This window comes from Cricetulus griseus, chromosome 8 (genome assembly GCF_003668045.3).
Source record: "Cricetulus griseus strain 17A/GY chromosome 8, alternate assembly CriGri-PICRH-1.0, whole genome shotgun sequence".
Classification (NCBI taxonomy): domain Eukaryota; kingdom Metazoa; phylum Chordata; class Mammalia; order Rodentia; family Cricetidae; genus Cricetulus; species Cricetulus griseus.
In genome coordinates this window covers 97,511,061-97,529,795 of record NC_048601.1, presented here as the reverse complement: position 1 = coordinate 97,529,795, position 18,735 = coordinate 97,511,061, and the positions used below count along the sequence as shown (strand labels likewise).

Genomic DNA, 18,735 nt, shown 5'->3' with positions numbered 1-18,735 from the left:
CTCTGAACAGATGAAACCATCATTTGCAAGCAGGTGTGATGAAACCCCACCTACTTCAGCCTTTCAGAATCCTCTGCGCACTGACTGGCTACAGCACAGTGGAAGACTGGGACAGTCAAGACAGGCTTGGTTAGAGCCCTCTGGGGCAAAGCTAAGGACCATTTCCCATGTGGAGCTGGAGAGTTAAGACCTGCTAGCCAGCTCTGTGGTCAAAGGACTGTTTGAAACTTCCTCTTCTGTCCCCACAGCCTGCCAAGTTCTTCCTTCCCAGTCTCAAGGGCATACTGCCCTTGCTTCCTTTTCTCCACTCTGCTGCAAAGCCCACACCCAGGGCTGGGCCAGCTCCCTGGTGAGCACCTGCTCAGTGTTCCTGTGGCCCTTGATTTGACCCGCAGTACCCAGATACCACCACCAACCTACATTCCAGAAGGGTCTGGACCAGACACCCACCCCTTCTCCCCCAAAGTCCTGGGGGCTCCTCCCTCACTGGAAGGCAAGGCTTTGCTCCAATAAGAGAAGACTTGACTGCCTAGGTAGGAATGGGCAGAATCACATCTATTCTGAGATACCAGCAAGGCTCTGGTGGGGACAGAGATGGTAGGCCTGTTGCTCCAAGAAGTTCTGTGGGTCCAAGGAGCACAGGAGCATGAGCTGTGGCCTTCCCGCCATCAGCAGACAGCTCAACACCCAACCACAGCTGTCACTGGCACTTTCTCCTTGGGGTGTGCTGCTAACACATACCCCGACTGATTAGATAGACAGCACCCAGTTCTGATTAGATGACATTCCTCAGCCCTTAAATGCCTGTCAGCTCTCCAGTTGGCTCTGAAAGTGTCTACAATCCTGTGCCCTCTCCCCTTAACTAAGGGCAGTGGGGGCACTCTCTTGCCATATGTGGTGACCTTTCTCATAATGCACAGTCCTGATAAAGGCCTCCAGCCCCTTTAGGGGTGGGTAGCTGGGAGAAAGCTTTGCAGTACATTTGCTTAGTGGTGTGTTGGGGTTCTTCAAGGGAGACTCAGCCGTCCTTTTACTTAGGGTTCTGACTGAAAACTGATTGAACAGCTAAACTCCAACTCTTCTTCCATTCCCTGCTTCTCCTCCCCCTGCACACACGAGCTGATGTGTACATGTGTTCATGCATGCACGTGCCTGTGGAGGCCAGGGGTCACCCTGGGTTGCGTTCCTCAGAAGCCGTCCACCTTGTTTTTCCAGACAGCATCTCTCACTGGTCTGGAGCTTGCTGTTTTGGCTAGACTGGTCTGGCCAGCAAGCCCTAGTAATCTGTTTCTTCCTTCCCACAAGTGTACACCATCATGCACTTTTTAAAGTTGGGGTTTGGGATTGAACTCAGGTCCTTATGTCTCATAGTTAAGTACTTTACCAACTAAACTATCTCCCTAGCTACTAGACAGTTTTTATGATCTGAGTTACATTTGTTCACCTCAATTCGAACTCTGACGCTAACACAGATCAAGTTCACTTCTGGAGACCTTAAGATGAACTTCCTAGCACTGTGGGTTGTCCCAGGACTTCTCTGATGGCTGCTTTGACTTTGTTGTTCCTTACATCTCCCATGGGCCAGCTGCCCAGAACCTGTGGGCTGGGAAGCCTGTGTGAGCCCTTGGTGATTTGGGTTGGTCACCATCCAACCAACGGTGCCTGTGAGTTCCACAGCTTCCCTCCTGGGAATTCTCCTAGGATCCTCTTCTCTAAGGACCATCTCCACGCTGACCCTGCATGAGCTCGAGTGTATGCCTGGCTCTCTGGGGACTCAGAAAGGCCTTCTTGAAGGACAGGTGACAGAGGGTGGTATGGAACGGCAAAGCACTACAGTGGACGTCTGCCTTACACACCAGATGGTAGGGGTGTTATGGGTCCTAGGGGCTCACTACATCACTCAACATGTACCCCAGAACTTCCATTTGGGCTGTCTGAGGTTAGGTACTTAACTCTCAGTGAATGGTTCTGGGTTGTGGTATCTCTAGCTGGATGGGAGTGCAGGACCTCTGGCCTAGATCCAGCAGGTGGCACTGAGTGGGTTGGTGGTGTGACACGGGTGTCCACCAGAAGCAGGGACCTAATGCTTTCGCTGCAAGGGTGTGAGTGAGATGTGTGCAAGGAAGTGACATGGGTGTTCAGTGCCCAGTCCCAGGCTGAGAGGACAGGGACAACTGCTGCTCCACTTGTCACTTTCAGAGAGAGGCTGATGTTTCCAGCAGGTGTGACAATAAACGGCACACGTGGGACACAGCTCAGACAACCTGTGACAAGTGAATGTGTAAAAGGGGTCTCTGGATGGTGGGATATTAGCCTCTCGTGGGCATCTGGAAGGTGCTGCAGCATGGGGGGATCCACCACACCACAAGGAGACCTAACACAGGATGGACCTAACACAGCTCACAAGAAGTCAAGGGCACTGAACAAAAAAGGATAGAAAGAGAAATACTACTCAATTTCACTCTGCGAGGTCCCTGGAATCATTAGATTCATAGAGACAACAGACTGGGGGATAGCAGAGCCTAGAGGGGTCATTGTGAGATGGAAGCAGGTTGGAAGATGAATTCTGAGAGTAGAGAGGGAATGGGGGCATGTCACCATAACGCAAATGTGCTTAGTATTGTCAAGCCATACGCTTTTGGATGATGAGATGGTTGTTTAGTTTTGTCTACTGGTCACACAAAAGAATGAGAGGAGAAGGAAGGAGAGGAAGAAAGTAGGGATAGCAAAGGAGGGAAATGAGAGGAAGGAAAAGAAAAGGAAGAGGGGGAGGAAGGAGAAGAGAGAGAAGAGGGGACGAGATGGGGACAGGAGAAGAGGGTGTCTCCCTAAGGCCTCCTGGCAGTACAGTTCCCCAGAAGGGTCCAAACCCAGGGCCCCCAGGACCCCAGCCGTCCCCGGCCTACGGCAGAGGGCCACTTCTACCATCCAAGTCATGCACATTCCAAGCATAGCTCTCATGCTCATAAATGTCCACTGCTCTCCCAGCTCCACCTCAGAGCCAGGAGCTTAGAGAAGCCCTAATCACCTAAAAAACCTACTCCCGGAACAAGGAAGGCTACAGTGCATCCACTCTGTGTACACTCTGTGTTGCGGGGGGGGGGGGGGGACACACACACACCCTTTTCACCGAGACTTTCTACTACAGGACACGCCGTCAACCCCACTCTCTCTCACATGGTGCAGAAATGCCAGCAGGGACAGGCTCCACTTCCTTCCTGCACAGCCTCTTTCCAGAACAAATTTGAGCATTTTCAAATGTTCTTGAAATTTTATAATTTGGACATGCAATAGAATCCATTATGAGTCACTGCGCGTGCTGTCATGGGCCCTCAGAGGAGTAGCCAATACTCCCTCCCCAGTAAGACGGATGGCCCTTCAGATATCTGAGGGTTCTCTCCAGGCTCACTCTGGAGAACAGTTGTGTCCGGCACTCCCAAGCCTTTAAGTATGTCCTATGTGGGGACTAGGAGTTTTCATGATGACCAGAAAATTACATCCCAGCCCTCGGAAAATATTTACAACCTGCAGACGAATTAAGATTGAGAAAGAGAACAAGTCAGGCATGGGGGTGCCCCCCTGGGACCACAGTGCTCAGGAGACAGATGTGAGGTCAAGGCTAGCCTGGGGTACACAAGGAGATTCTGTCTAGAAAACAAAGCAACTCCCCAGACAGAAAGCAGAACAGGCTGCAGACATCCCCTACCTAGGGTGCATTGTACTTTGGTTCAGAACAGAAAGAGGACAGCTGAGCCTGAAGAGTCAAGCCACCGCAGCTCTGAGGACACCCCAGCTGGGCCCCTCCCTCCCAGCCTTTCTACTCTTGGGTTGGTGCATACAAGAGACCCAGGCAGCTGCATCACTGCCTCTCCAAGTTGATCTGGGTCCTTGTAACTGGATGGGGCGGGTCCTGCCCCACTCTCCTTTTCCTTCATTTTTCTATATTAGGGACGAGGTGATCTATTTTTAGTGTGTGGCTGGTTAAGTCGGGGGTTGCTATAGTGACGGTGAGTGGCTACAAACCCAGAACTGCTCAGATTCCCAGTCACAGAGAAATCCCAACACAGAGTCCTGACAGGAATGCAACCTTGGAGAATGGAGTGGACCTGCCCATGGGGGTCCCTGCCTACTGTATACATACCATGGGAAGGCTGAGCCTGAGTCTTACTAGTAGAAAGTGCATCCGGACTGGGGACTGAGAGAAGAACCAGCGAGCTGATTGGGAATGGATGCCAAGGCTCAGTCAGAGGTGAGAAGATATTCCTGTTTGTGCAGACCTTAGAAAATAGGTGGAGGGTGCCGGTGTGCATTGCTGGGAAGTGTGGTGTACAAAGCAGGGAACCTGTGCTGAGACACTGCATTATTTTGTTGGTTTGTTGAATCAGGCTCTCCTGTAGCTCAGGCTAGCCCAAACTCAATATGTAGCCAGGGATGATCTTGAACTCCTGATCGTCTTGCTTCCATCTCTCCAGGGCTGGGACTACAGGCAGGAGCAATCATGATCATACTGTGCTGGGAATGGAATCCAAGGCTCTGTGCATGTTTTGTTTCTACCTACAGACTAGCTCCCGCTGCCTGCCTTCTAAGGCGGCCTCTGAGTACACCTACCACCAGGGACCCCAGACTAAGCCCAGCAGACACACAAACGACCAGTATGAACGTGAGAATGAACCTGGAGACTGCTGTATCCATCCACAAAAGGCTGGGTGCATAATCTGTGCTGTTTGCAGAGTGTGGCCTGCCTGACGACAGACAGTGGCAGCAGGCTCCAGGAGACACAGCTGCCCTCACAAGGTGTAAGGAAAATTAGTGTCTAGCTTTAGAGGCCAGTGTAGTCAGGTCAGTGATAATGCGACAGCTTCTGTTGGAAACACAAGAGTTACAGTCCCCAAGAGGAGGGGATGTGTCATAGCCACGGGGGGGGGGGGGTGTGCACACAAAAGGGAGCATCAGGGCTGGTCAGGGCTGGTCAGGAAGCAGAGGAGAAAGGAGAGCATAGGCAGAGCCTTGACTTTGTTTCCAAGGGTGAGAAAGGTAGGGCAGGTTGAGCACACAAAGACTGGTTTCTGTGGATGTCTCAGTGGGCCTCAGGGGTCTCAGGGTTGTCTGGCTGGCTGTCCCTGGCCTCCAGTGACTAGGGCCCCATGGAGGAGTAGGTGTGCAGAGCCAGGGCTCCAATTATATAAAAGTATATTAAAAGGGTGGGCTTCTGGACAGCCTTTGGCAAGAAATGGATAACTCTTGGGAAAAGGTCCCTCAGGGAGGCCCATATGTAAGACCATCAAAAAAAGTGGGAACTGGCTCTATCCTCAGCATGACAAAAAAATAAACAAAAGACCCCAAATTATCTTCAATATAAGATTTCAATATAAGATGCTACACGCATTGTTCTCCTATTGTCTTCACCTTTAATTTCCAAATCTTTTCATCCCCAAGGCATGGGGGGGGGGCTCCTTCATGAGAAAGCCATTGGGAGGGGAGTTGATCCTGCCTCCATCCAGGTAGGGGAGACCCTAGAGCAACAGTTTTCAACCTGTGGTGGCCCACAGACCCTTTCACAGTGGTCACCTAAGACCGTCAGAAAACACAGATATTTACATTAGGATTTAGAACTAGCAAAATTACAGTGATGAAGTAGCAACAAATAATTTTATGGCTGGAGTCATCACAACACGAGGAACTGTATTAAAGGTGGAGGCATCAGGAAGATTGAGAACAGCTTCTCCAGAGGAAGGGGTCTGAGGTCCCCAAGTTCAGGTTCCTCAGGGCCTCACACACAGCTCAGGTTGTGGTTTGCTTCTCTGGGTGTTTCTCAGCCAGGATGAAGCTGAGCTTTCTCTAAATGTCACCATCTGTCCCAGACTAAAAATCAAGGTCAGAGCTGTCCTTGCTGGTAGAATTCTCAGGTCCTCCTCCACCAAACCCCAGGTCACAGAGCCTCCTGAATAGGTGTGTGAGATGAAGGTGCAGGCTCACTTTCTTCCATCCAGCCTTAGGACTGCTTTTTCCACTGACAAGCAGACATTCTAAAAGGGCTCCCATTGCCTGTGAAGCCAAACGTTTTCTTATACTTTTACCCTGTTTTGGAAGGTGCCTAAATGTCTATGTCTGTCCATTTGTCTGTCCATCCATCTATCTGTGGTGGATTGAATAAGAATGACCCCCATAGGCTCATATATTTGAATGCTTAGTCATCAGGGAGTGGCAATACTCGGAAGGATTAGGAGGTGTGGCTTTGTTGAAGGATGCATGTCTCTAAGAGTGGCTCTCTCATCCTGCCTGTGGATTCAGATGAACAAGTCTCAGCTAGTTCTTTAGCACCATGTCTGCCTATATGTGCTACCATACTCCCTGCCATGATAATGGATTAAAACTCTGGAATTGTAAGCAAGCCCCAGTTAATTGATTTCTTTTATAATTGTTGCCTAGGTCACAGTGTCCCTTTCACAGCAACAGAACATTGACTAAGACATCCATCTTTCTTTCTATCCACCCACCCACCCAACCTCCATCCACTCACACAACCCCCGATCTGTGGCGGTTTGAATGAGAATGGTCCCCATTGGCTCACATATTTGAATATCTGGTCCTTAGTTGGTGGAACAGTTTGAGAGGGATTAGGAGGTGTGTCACTGGTGGTGGACTTTGAGATTTCAAAAGCCCACACCATTCCCAGTCAGCGTGCGCACGCGCGCGCGCACACACACACACACACACACACACACACACACACACACACACACACACTCACCCCTCCTCCTCGCATGTTGCTTGTGGACTGGATGTAAGTTCTAAACTGTTTTTCCAGAAGTATTCCTGCCTGCTGCCATGCTTCCCGCTATGATGGTCATGGACTCCCCCTCTGAAACTGTAAGCAGGCCCCCAAATTGCCTCTGTCATGGTGTCTCTTCAGAACAATAGAAAAGTAACTAAGACACATCCATCATCTGTCTATCTCTATGCAGCCTCTGTCTGTCTGTCTGTCTGTCTGTCTGTCTGTCTGTCTGTCTGTCTGCCTGCCTGCCTGCCTGCCTGCCTGCCTGCCTACTATATCTACCTATCCATACATTTCACTTCTGCGCCATTTGTTATTTTTGTCAACTTGACATGAGCTAGAGTCATTTAGGAATATGAGCTTCAGTTGAGAAAAATGTCTCCACCATACTGGCCTGTGGGCAAGTCTGTAGGGCATTTTCTTGATTAGTGATCAAAGTGGGAGGGCCCAGCCCATTGTGAGTGGGAAGGTGGTCCAGAGCTGTATAATAAAGCAGGATGATCAAGCTGTGATGGGGAATGTACTGTGTATGTTTCTCTTATTGATTGTTAAATAAAATACTGTTTGGCCAATGAGACAGCAAGTTAGACGGGACTAGGAGTCAAAGAGGATTCTGGGAAATGTAGTAGAGAAGTGGTGATCCAGGCAGGAAGTGACATAGCAAGGAGACTCATATTTAAAGAAGGAGAAACAGGAAGGTCCCTCTTTTCCCCTCCACTCCTGCTCCAGCGGCACAATGTGATCCACCGGCAAGGAGGGACGCCAATAAGGTGTCCGATAAGATAAGTCTTATAAAACATATAGGTTTATGATAGTTAAGACTGAGCTAACAGATGAGAATCCTAGTCTTTGGCCACGCAGCTTTGAACCTAATACAAGTTTCTATGTATTCATTTGGGCCCTAACTCAGGTGGGCGGCTGGCGTAAAGCTCACACGTGGTGATGGGGGCTCAGGCGGCCTTTGTCGGAAAGATTTATCGTAACAAAGCTGCGATGAGCAAGCCAGTAAGCAGCATTCCCCCCTGGCCTCTGCTTCAGTTCCTGCCTCCAGGTTCTGGCCCTCAGTTCCCTCAGTAATGAACTGTGATCAGGACAAAAACCTTTCCTACCTAAGGTTGCTTTTGGTCACAGTGCTTATCACTGCAATAGTCTGTCTGTCTGTCTGTCTGTCTACCATCGATCATTCATTCACCTATACATCTATCATCTGCTTACTGGCGTACACAATAAAATACTGGGCAACAGAAATGCACGTGGGGAAGCATGTACTAGTCTGTTTTATTTTGAGGCTTCTGAGAGTTTCTCAAAGGCCCATGGTGGACTCTCCCCCCCCCCCAACTGCTATTGCTTCTGCCTCTCTCATGGTACAAGCAGAAAGAAGAACACTTCACTCCAGCCCATGGGAGTGGCAACTCTGAATTCCATAGTCAAGGGGTGTAGTGTGGGCTGTTTCTGGCTCGATTCCCAGAAAACTCAAGGTTCCTGGGAAGAAGTGTGGATTAATGTTCTCTACAGAGCCTGGGTCTGTGAAAGACTTCTAGATGGCTTGCCATTTGCTGAGCGGGGGCCTCATGGAAAGATGGGCTGTGGACCAGGAAACCAAGGTTCGATGCTTGTGGTGGCAAACATCTGTGATCTGCACCATTCTGAGACATTGAAGACCGTGACCTGGATAGTGAGACCCTATTTAAACAATGAAATGGCCAAGGCTGTATTGGGTGGTTTTTGGCCCACAATGGCAGCCATGTATTATCAGCCTTTGCCTCTGGCCTGGATATTTTGTGACTGTTGGGTCTCTCACCCTTCCCAACCTTAAGGCTGGGAGTGAGTGGGCACCAGCTTCTGCATAAACCGTTTCCATCCAGCTAAGACTGCATCAAAATCTGGGAGAGATCCCTCACCTCTCTGTAGCCCACTTTCTGACCTCTTTGTAGGAGGACCATGATCTCTGGGGACCCATGTCATTCCTGGTAACCTGTGTCTGTGTTCCAAACCATGATGCCTGGTGCTTGGGCTTGGGATAAACTATTTTCTTATTTCACAATTGTTATTTTCTTTTTCATGTTGACAGAAAGAACTAGATGTGATATGAGTTATTTCCAGGAAAGCTCTGGGAGGGCTGACTTCTGCTAAGCCTTGTTAGTGTGTTCCCTTTTACTTAGGAAACCAGCTGTCGTTGGTTTGTGTTATCTCTTCCTGTTCATGGTTGGGCCCCTCAAGCACCTTGGGCCCCAACTCACCAAAGGTTCCTTGTGAGCTCATCTGAGGCCCTTCACCTGCTTCCTACTACAGCAGGACTCCCAGACCTGGGCCCTGAGCCTAAGCTATATCTCCTCACTACTTATTCTGAGTGGTTCCAGTCCCCATTCCCCCCAGGAAGCTGCCTCTACACCCAGCCACACAAGACTTCGATCCTTGGGGAGGCAATGCTCCTCTGGGGCTAGGACTGCACCTAGCCCTTGCATAAAAAAGTATGGGGGAAAGCGGCAGAGCCCACTGAGGCTTGGGGCCAATGATACAGGGTGGTGTGAGAAACAACCGGTGCCCCAGAGAACATTCAGTGTTGACTTGTTCTTTAGTGCTCAGAATTCACATGTTTTTCCTTCTCAATTCCTGCATCACAGATCACAATAGCAGGGTGGGTTCTGCTTGCTCTCTGCGCAAACTGAGCTCTTACATTTTCCAGGGCACTGGAAGCTGGGTGAGCATATCACCTAGGAGGGTGCCATGGCTCTTTGTTAGTCAGGTTCAAAGGTTGTGGTGACCGGATCAGGGACTGACTATGACCCAAGCCAAGTGTTAACCCAAGCTCTGGGCTATGGAACCTGGAACTCATGCCCTTTCCCAAATTCCCCATCCCTACCCCATTCTTCTGTTCCACTTTCTTGGTTCTGCAGGCTTGTTCTAGTATCTAGTGCGACACTTTGCAATGTTTCAGGGCTCAGCATCGTTTGTCTAGTACTCAGAGTTTGCTCACAACCTGGCTCTTCAGAAGAGCTCCCCCGATGCTCCCCCCCCAATCACACTGCTCCTGGGAGCTTCAAGCCACCCAGGATGCTGCTCTGGTCTCCAACGGGCTTCTATGGGTCAGCTTTATCTTCCTGACCTGTACAGTGCTCTGGGCAGATCAGTGACTTTGGGTACCTGGGCTGGGAACAGGAGAGGAAAGGGTCAACTGGGCCTTGTCTCTTTCACCCTCCTTTCCTTAGCCCTCCAACCATCGCTGCCCTGAGGTGTATGACTGAACTACCGGAGGAAAGATGCCTCAGCCACTCTGCTACTTGCCACTGACTGACTGACTCAGCTCCTTGGGGAGAACTGAATCTGAAGCTGGCCCATTCCATGACCAAGCTACATGTAGCTTGGCTTGGTTCTGCAGAGAAATAAGGCCCACAGATGGCAATCCAGACCCAGGCCAGAGTGAGGCAGTCAGGGGATGGGCCTGGCCCCACTGGGTTCGTAAACTAGAGATGCTCCTGGTTCCAGACACTACTCATTGACCACTGAAATGTTACTATCCTCCTAGGAAGGCACTCATCTTAACAAATTAGTTCACTCTAGTCTTCTACACTGTACACAAAGAATGGACACCAGGTCTGGGCAGAGACCAGGCTTGCAGGGGCATGTGGAGGAAATCCCGGCTGAAGCTCAGCTCAACCCTCTCCACAATTCCTACTCTCAGAACCTCAGCAATCCTCTCCAGATACTCAGGGGCTTCCCCTCACACAGGTAAAACCAGAGTCCTACTCATGGCCCCTAAGATGGTGTTTAAGTGCTCAACTCTATTTCCCTCTGTCCACTGCACTGGCCTCTAGGTGGTCCTCCACAGCCCTCAAGGTGGTCCTCCACAGCCTCCTCCACAGCCTGGGTCTTTCCACCTGGCAGAAGGTTTTCATCACAAGTTGCCTCCCGACGCTGGCCATGCCCAGTGAGCCTACCCTTCACACTCCTTTTAGAACTCACGGCTACCTTATCCTACAACAAAACCCATTCATCTGTCAAAACAAGTCAATAGCAAAGGGGCAAATATTGCACGGTTCCAGTTTGGTGTGTGGTGAGGAAGGTCAAAGGCCAAGGCTGGGTATCTTCCCCACCTTAGGTTTCTGAGACAGGGTCTGTCCACTGAACGTGGAGCTCATGGATTTGGCTGAGACTGAACACCTAGGATCTGCCTGTCCCCTTGCCCAGCTCCACCCTAGAGTTAGAGTAACAGTTACGCACCACACTTTGCTTTTCATGGCTACCGGGGATCTGTACATGGTTCTCACGCTGGCACTGCATGGTCTTCCCCACCCCCTCCCCTATGATTGCACTGCTACGAGGAGTTCAGAGCTGTCAGATTCAAAAGAGACAGTAAGCAGAGTGAGGGTGGCCAGGGCCTGGGGTGTGGAAGGAGTTTAACGGGTGCAGAATTCCAGTGAACAATGGGAAGCTCTGGGGAGGACAGAGTGGCTGCTGCAGAGCAGTGTGACCACCCTAATGAGACCGAGTCACACACAGCAAATGTGCTGTGTACATTTTGCCACCATTAGACCAAGATCCCCAGTGTTCGTCTACTCTCATGGAGCTGTAAGTCCCACACAGGACTGGCTTTTGCTTGCTGCTGTGTCCTCAGAGCTAGGGACCAGTGGAACTGGCAGGATATGGGTGATGCCTGGACCTGGAAGTGGGTACCACTATATTCTCCTGTGTATGACTGAAAATTCCCACTAGGAAAAGTTAAAAACTGTGTTGGGTATTTACAGCAAATTGCTCAAGACACTCAGGGCCAGCAGGGGTGTGTGTGTGTGTGTGTGTGTGTGTGTGTGTGTGTGTAGTAGGGACAACAGAGTCAGAATGAGGACCATGATGGGAGAGAGTATTGTGGAGGAAAGGGCAGAGCAGGCAGACAGATCTTGCTTCTCAGCCTTGGCCTATGAGGCAGATCTTTTGCTGTCCTCCTAAGACCATATACACTCAAGGTCTGCTATGTGAGCGGAACCAGACTGCTGTGCCAGTGGGGCTTTGAGGGAGAGCACCTGACATGGAAGAAGCATGCTTCTCACAAAGTCATGGCATGATCCTGATGAGCTAGGCTGACTGGAAGAGCCACAGGTGACCACAGGTCAGGGTCTCATGCTAGACAGGTTTTATGTAATTCTGCCCATACTGCAGAGGGTGCAAAGGAGGCTGTGTAGCACCGTCCCAATCCTGATCCCCTCTTGCACTATTGCTGTTCTCTCCACATGCTCTTTGTTGACACAATCTGGATCTCTCTCTCCTGAAGAGACAAAAGGAAGCTATACATGGAAATTTTGTCTGGCACGCATAGCACAAAACTCCATGTGGGAGTGTTGCTTTTGTGCAGCTGTGACCACGGTTCATGTTCAGTTGGGCTCAGCACCCCATGGCCCAGAACTGTCCAAGGGGATCCCACCACTGGCCCAGGTGGTCAGCTTCCCAGTGACAGCCTCATACTTCCTGATGAAAGACCTACAGCCCATGTCAGACCTGAGCCCCCCTGCTAATCCTCTCCAATTGTTCTGGGAGGGCTCCCAGGACAGCTGCATGGAAGTCATGAGTGTGAAAGTGTTCGTGAATAAGTGTGGAGTATGACATTAAGTCTGTGAACCTATGAATTTGTATGCATGTGTATGTGTGAGTGTGCATGTGTGTGACACAAAGGCCTGTCACTTGGCTGGAGAATAGCAAGGGAGACACTGGATGAAATGAAGTACATCGATCTTGTCCCCACAGTCTCAGCAGAAGGTGGCTGTGCTGGGTAGTTTTATGTCAACTTGACACAAGCCATGAAGTCATTTGAGAGATGGAACCTTAATTAAGAAAAACACCTGCATAAGATCAGGCTGTAGGCAAGGCTGTAGGGCATTTTCTTGTTAATTGATGGGGAGGGCCCAGGTAACTGTGGGTGGTACCATCCCTGGGCTGGTGGTTCTGGGTTCTGTAAAAACCATGGAAAGCAAGATAGTTAGCAGCACCCCTCTATGGCCTCTGCATAGACTCCAGGTTTATCCTGACTTCCTTCAATAGTAAACAAACACACAATGTGGAAATGTAAGCCCAATGAACCCTTCCCTCTCCAACTTGCTCTTTGGTCATGGTGTTTCATCACAGCAATAGCAACCCTAACTAAGACAACTGTCCAGCTGCAGAGGAGAGCCCAAGGACAGAAGAGGCAGGTGCTGGATACCTAAGGCTTTCTCTGGGGATCCAGAGAATAAGTACCAGGCAGGCACCTCATTGTGTGAAATTCCCCAATGGAGGAAAGGACATACCTCCCAGACAGCCAGAATGACCCTACAGGAAAAAGGCATTTTGAAGCTATCTTTTTTTTTTAAGCAGAGAAGGGGCAGGGCTAGAGATCACAGTTTGAGCTGTGGGGGACTTGTTTCCTCCACAAGGTCTCCTGGGTGGAGACCTGGATGGTCTCACAGAGTGGGCTGGGTTAGCCAAGCAGAGTTGGGAGGAAGCTTCCTCCACAGTTTTTGGCCTTTACCTTTCATTCAGTGGGTCCAGGCCTGACACTATGGAGGAGCTGCCCAGTTCTTAGCTCAGTGTGATGTTAACTAAAGGAAAAACCTAAGCCCAGAGCCCTGGCATCTGGCAGCTGCATGAGCAGGACTGTAGCTCAGCACTTGTGCCCCAAGGAGGAAGGTTCCGAGAGCCCCCATGTCCCTGACCCCGAGGGCAGAGCCAGCCTTTGCAGGCAAGCTCTTATGATACTTGGGAGAGATGAAAATATTATTTTTGATCTCGGTAGCTTAGGAGATGGGATGGCAGCCAGCTCTCACACACCAGGGCAGAAACCACTGTCTGGCACACACCAGGCGTTTAATAACAGGTTTGCCTATCCCCATTAGCAAAACTAGACTTCTTGTTCAATGACAGGGTCAGATTTAATTCTATAGTAAATCTAAATCATCTAAAATGAGTCTTGTTTTTATATGAATCACTCTTCTGGTTCAGAGAGTCTTCATCCTTCCTTCACTGCTGGGACAGGCACCCAATTCCTCTGTAAATTCACCCTGGCACTCAATAGGGTTCTACTCTTTGGTTCCTTTTGCAGCCTTATTTTTCCCCTTCTTCCATGAGAGGGAAAACTCCCTGACTCCAGGAATCCCCATCTCCATGCTGGCCTCCTCAGACACTGAGGCCCTAGAGCATGGATGTGTCAGATGTGGCAAGAGGTACAGGCAGATAGAATGCCTCCTTTTTTCCTTTTCAGTTTGTATCTTATATATTATACCCACGACAAACTTTTACCAGTTGAAATCAGTTGAAATGTCACATTCTTTTTTTTTTTTTTTTTTTTTTGAGACAGGGTCTCATGTAGCCCAAGCTGACCTTGAACTTGATTTGTAACCAAGGATGGCCTTGACGATGTGTGGTCCACCTGTCTCCAGTTCCCAAGTGCTGAGATTACAGGTGTGTGTCACCAGGCCCAGTTTTACCCAGTGCTGGGGATAAACCCAGGGCTTCACACATGCTGGGCAAGTACTCTATCAACTGAATCACACTCCCAGTCCCAGTCTCAGTTCTTAAAACACAGACAGCCTCCATCCAAGGTTGAGTGGTCAGAGATCACCCAGGTCCCTAGGGAGTAAAGAAACTTGGCTTCCACCTGTATGGCTCCATATGAACACATAAGCTTCCACATTAGCGGGGCCCATGAAATGAACCGTAGATATGTGGCCAGCTTTCCCAGCCGTTCTGATCTCAATCCCCTGAACCTCAGGTAGTAGGTCCCAGAAACAATTTCTCCCCAAGGGATACAAGACAGGTAGGTGTCTTCCCTCCCAACTAACCCTCAATCCACCAGATCTCTTGTCAGGGACCAAGGAGATGGAGTCCCTTCCTCTATCAGATGGGTTTCTCTACACACACGTTTCATTTGTATCAATACAAGCTGACAGTTTTGACTCATCCTGAATCTTCCTTAAGCCACTGTTTTTTCCTAAACCAGTAACAATCCCAATTGATCCCTAAGCCACATGGAGCCAGGTGGGCTGGAGAAGGAAAATAGCTTAAGGAATGATGATGCTGGCGGGACAGTTCCCGGGAGCAGCATGGCCACTAGTTAGCAGTCATCCCCTTACCTGAACCACACGGCCTCAGGGTTATGCTCAGAGCAAGAAGCAGCAGCTGGCCACACTCACACAGGTGTACACACGCACACACGTGCACATACACACATGCACCATGGGACCATCAGAGAAACAGAAAGGACAGGGTCCTACCAAAAAGGCCATGGGGTTCCGACTGGCGCCTCTGGGTGCTTCCGTTTTGGTCCTTGGGTTTCTTGTTGCCCCTCAGACTTCCAAAGCGCTTCATGAGTCACTGTGGCCACAAAAGCGGTGACAGGTGAACATATCAGGACTTGAAGAACCAGCATGAGCCTCAGCTGGGGAACAGGGGTTCACCAGAAGGGGAGCGGCATCAGCTGGCAGGTGCAGGGTACCTGGGAGTCACAGCTTACACTGCTGAGAGGCAGTCAGAGTCAGCCACAGCCTGTGGATCTGAGTGTCCTCACCAAGATAGCTCTGATTAATAGGAGATGAGGGTCATGCTCCAGGACCAGCCTAGCAGCCACAGGAACTCTCACAGCAGTTCTCACTCAGGTCCCTGAGACTTCTGAGAAGAAGCAGTTCTGACTGGCCGCACCTCTCCTCTCCCGGCAGGCAGCTGGAGTGTCAGTGTCGCCTGTCCTAAGTAGGCAAGAAGCCACTGGAGGCACAAACAGAACCTTGCAGGGGAGCTGTTTATGTAGTTAAGGTCACCGGCTCACTGACAAGCTCCAGGTTATTTATTCTCTTTAAACTTAAAGCAGGAGGGGAGCCCAAGTCAGCAGAGCCAGCACCAGCCTGCTAGTCATGAGCAGATCTGCGTGATGTCTCTTTAAGAAGACTGTAAAAGGAAACCACCCTGTACAGACAATTCTTGGCACCAATTGGCCAGAGCACATTCCCATTATGACATGACATCACACAACTATTTTGATGCATGTGCTTCTGGGCTCTGAGAGCTCTCCTCAGGCTCCAGAGACTGCCTGAGGAGAAACTCCCGAGAGCACCAGGGCCACATGGTGCCGAATCTCCTTTGGCCCTCACTCTTCTAGGGAACCTTTGAGGAGAGAGAGGGTTGCAGTGGGATTCAGCAGAAGGTCTCAGGCAAGCATGGAACCTGACTGTTAAGAACTGCACGGCAGAGCTCAGATTTTGGAGGGTATCTCACTCGACTCCTATGTAGACAGGGAAAATGACAGGGCTGTGGCTCATCCAAGCTCCCGCAGCCAATGACAGAGACAAGACTGGAATGCTAATCTCATCTCCCACAAGCCCAATGTCTGCCCTGACAAAGCATGGAAGCTTTAGTTCATACATGTGTTGTAAGTAAGTAAGAGGGTGAAACACCAGAGAGGAAAACAAGCTTGTTTTTTCTGATGGCTTTTACTAAAGAACGCTACTTTCTTACTAAGCAGCACTGTGACCTTGCAAAAGTCTCTTCTCATCTCTGAGACCCACCTTTGCGAGCCAGGATGAGACCAGGTCATAGCAGGATTTCAAGTTCTTACAGTCTGGGGTAGAGAGATGGCTCAGCAGCTAAGAGTATGTACTTTGCACTGTAGTTCCTGTCACCCATAACATACAGGTCACAACCGCCTGTTACTCCAGCTCCCGGAGAATCAATGCCCCCCCTCCCCAACACACACACCTGCACTCACATGCACAGACACAGGCAAATAATTTGTAGAAATCAAGTTCCAATAATCCGAACTAATGGTAATGAAATACCCACTCACCTAAGAGTTAGTTAAATGATCCCTGTGCTGACGACGACTAACGTGGAGCCTCTCAGCTCCCTGTTTAGATGGTATCACCTTCACAAACCGCACTGATATTTGTGTAATTTTTGTTATTTAATATGACATCTGGAAATGAGGGGATTTAGGGAGATAGGATGGGGACACTTGTGAGGAGGACCCAAACCCACAAGAAGCTACCCTGAGTTCAAGCCTGGCTGCTCTTTGTGGGTTTGCCATTCTATCAGGCCAAGTTCAGCACTGTCAGTTACCATCTACTCATCATGAAGCCCCTACGAGAAAACGATGGACTCCCTAGCTAGGGCAACAGGCTGGGAAAGTACAAGCTTCAGGGAGCCTTGCGCCGAGGATCTCCACCAAGCAGGAAGAGTCCACGACGTCCATGACAAGTCCAGGATGTCATACAGTAGGAGTGCCAAGGTTTGAATATGAGCTGTCCGTCCCAGGCCCATGATTGAACACTTGGTCTCCAGCCAGTGGTACCACTACGGGAGGTTTAGGACCTCTGTGGTCTGGAGTCTAGCTGGTGGAACTAAGTCACGAGGGGTGAGCCGATTCTAGTTGACCCGCTTTGTCTGTTGCTTGCCCACGTCATGTTAACAAGTGGGCCTCACGTCCCCATCATGCTTTTCCCATGAAGAACTGAAATCCCTTTGAAACTAGGAACCAAAATAAAGACTTCCTCCCTTCAGCAGCCTCTGACCTACCTCCCCAGGGCCTCCCTTTAGTCACAGTGCTGGGCAGACCCGGGAACATGTCTGCTATCACGTGCCTGTGGGTGGGGCCTGCAAGCAGTGGAGCCTTGGATCAGACCCTGCCTCATCCTGTATTTCTGTCTCCCTCACTTCCTGCCCCTGCCTGTCTCTGTCATGGTGGCCCCATGGTCCTCTTGCTGACAGTGGGTGGGGAAGCTTTGTCTCAGCTTCTTTTCTGTTGTCTCTGCAGAGTTACTGGTGACTTCAGGGACTTCAGTGATGCACTGGACGCTGTGAGGGTGGGGAACCAGCCTTAGCACAGCTGCTGGGGTTTTGTCCACTTGCCAGTCACACTTTACACCTCCTAAGCTGCAGGTGCAGCTGGTTTAGGCCTTTGGCCACCAGAAGCCAGTCCTTCAGTCTGGCCAGGTCTCTAGTATAGTAGCAGGGTATCTCTACGGTCAAAATACATTGGCCCAAACTTACTGTGATTGAAAACTCTGCAAAAGATGAAGTGTGCACAGTTTAGAGCTTCACATTTAGGTTTTGAAGAATTTAAATAAACTCTGCTTAAATTGAAAATTAAATTTTTCTCAATTTGAAACTATGATGATGCAGGTGTGGTGACATACACCATTAATCGTAGCCCTGGGGAAGCTAAGACAGGAGGATCATGAGTTCCTGACCAGTCTGGGCTACACAGTAAGACCTATCCCCAAACAAAAATGCTAAAAAGAAACAACAACCTAATAAAGTAAAATAAGTAGCAAAATGCAAAGATTTGTCTGGAGGGACCACTGAACATATATAAAGAGGAGGCGTGTTTTAATAAAAGCTTATGTGAAAAGACATGTTCCTTTTTAATACATGTGTGCATGCATGCACAAGTGGTAAAGTGTGTAAATGTGTGTGTATGTGTGTGTAAATGTGTGTGTGTGTGTAAATGTGTGTATGTAAATGTGTGTATGTGTGTGTAAATGTGTGTGTGGGGGGGCAAAAGTTGATGTGGACTGACTTCTTCAATTGCTTTCCACATTATTTTTTGAGACAGGGTCTGTCCCTGAATCTGGAGCCTGGCAGTTTGCTAGACTGAGTGGCTGGCAGTGAGCCTCAGGGATTCTCCTGTATGGGGCAGGGGCCAGCTTTTTATGTGGGTTCTGGGGATCTAAACTGAGGTCCTCGTGCCTCTGGGACACTTCACTGACTGAGCCATCTCCCCAGCCAACAATGTAAGCATTCTTACTCTAGATAGAAAATGAGCACAGAATGTGGAAAGAAATATTTCAGTGTCTAGCGTCTAGTGCAGATGAGTTTCAATTTATAAGGAAATCAAAACAGCAAACGAAGGCAGGCACGGTGACTTGGTTTACCTGGACACTCACTCCGCAGGTGGCAGTTAAACCTCTGGGGGATGTTCCAGGCAGCTGCTGTAAACCACTCAAAGC

General features: G+C 49.7%; 1 protein-coding gene across 4 annotated transcripts in view; it reads right to left on the bottom strand.

Moving 5' to 3' along the window:
• Positions 1-18,735, bottom strand: part of Prkag2 (protein kinase AMP-activated non-catalytic subunit gamma 2) — a 274,500-nt gene that overhangs the window by 148,490 nt on the left and 107,275 nt on the right. The window contains exon 1 of one of the 4 annotated variants that reach the window (XM_027428416.2): positions 15,013-15,645. The exons of the other annotated variants lie outside the window; for them this stretch is intronic. Coding sequence (XP_027284217.1) covers positions 15,013-15,106 — 94 coding nt within the window. The 5' untranslated portion in view covers positions 15,107-15,645. Of the gene's footprint in view, positions 1-15,012; positions 15,646-18,735 lie in introns of those variants that run through there. 4 annotated transcript variants of the gene reach the window in all.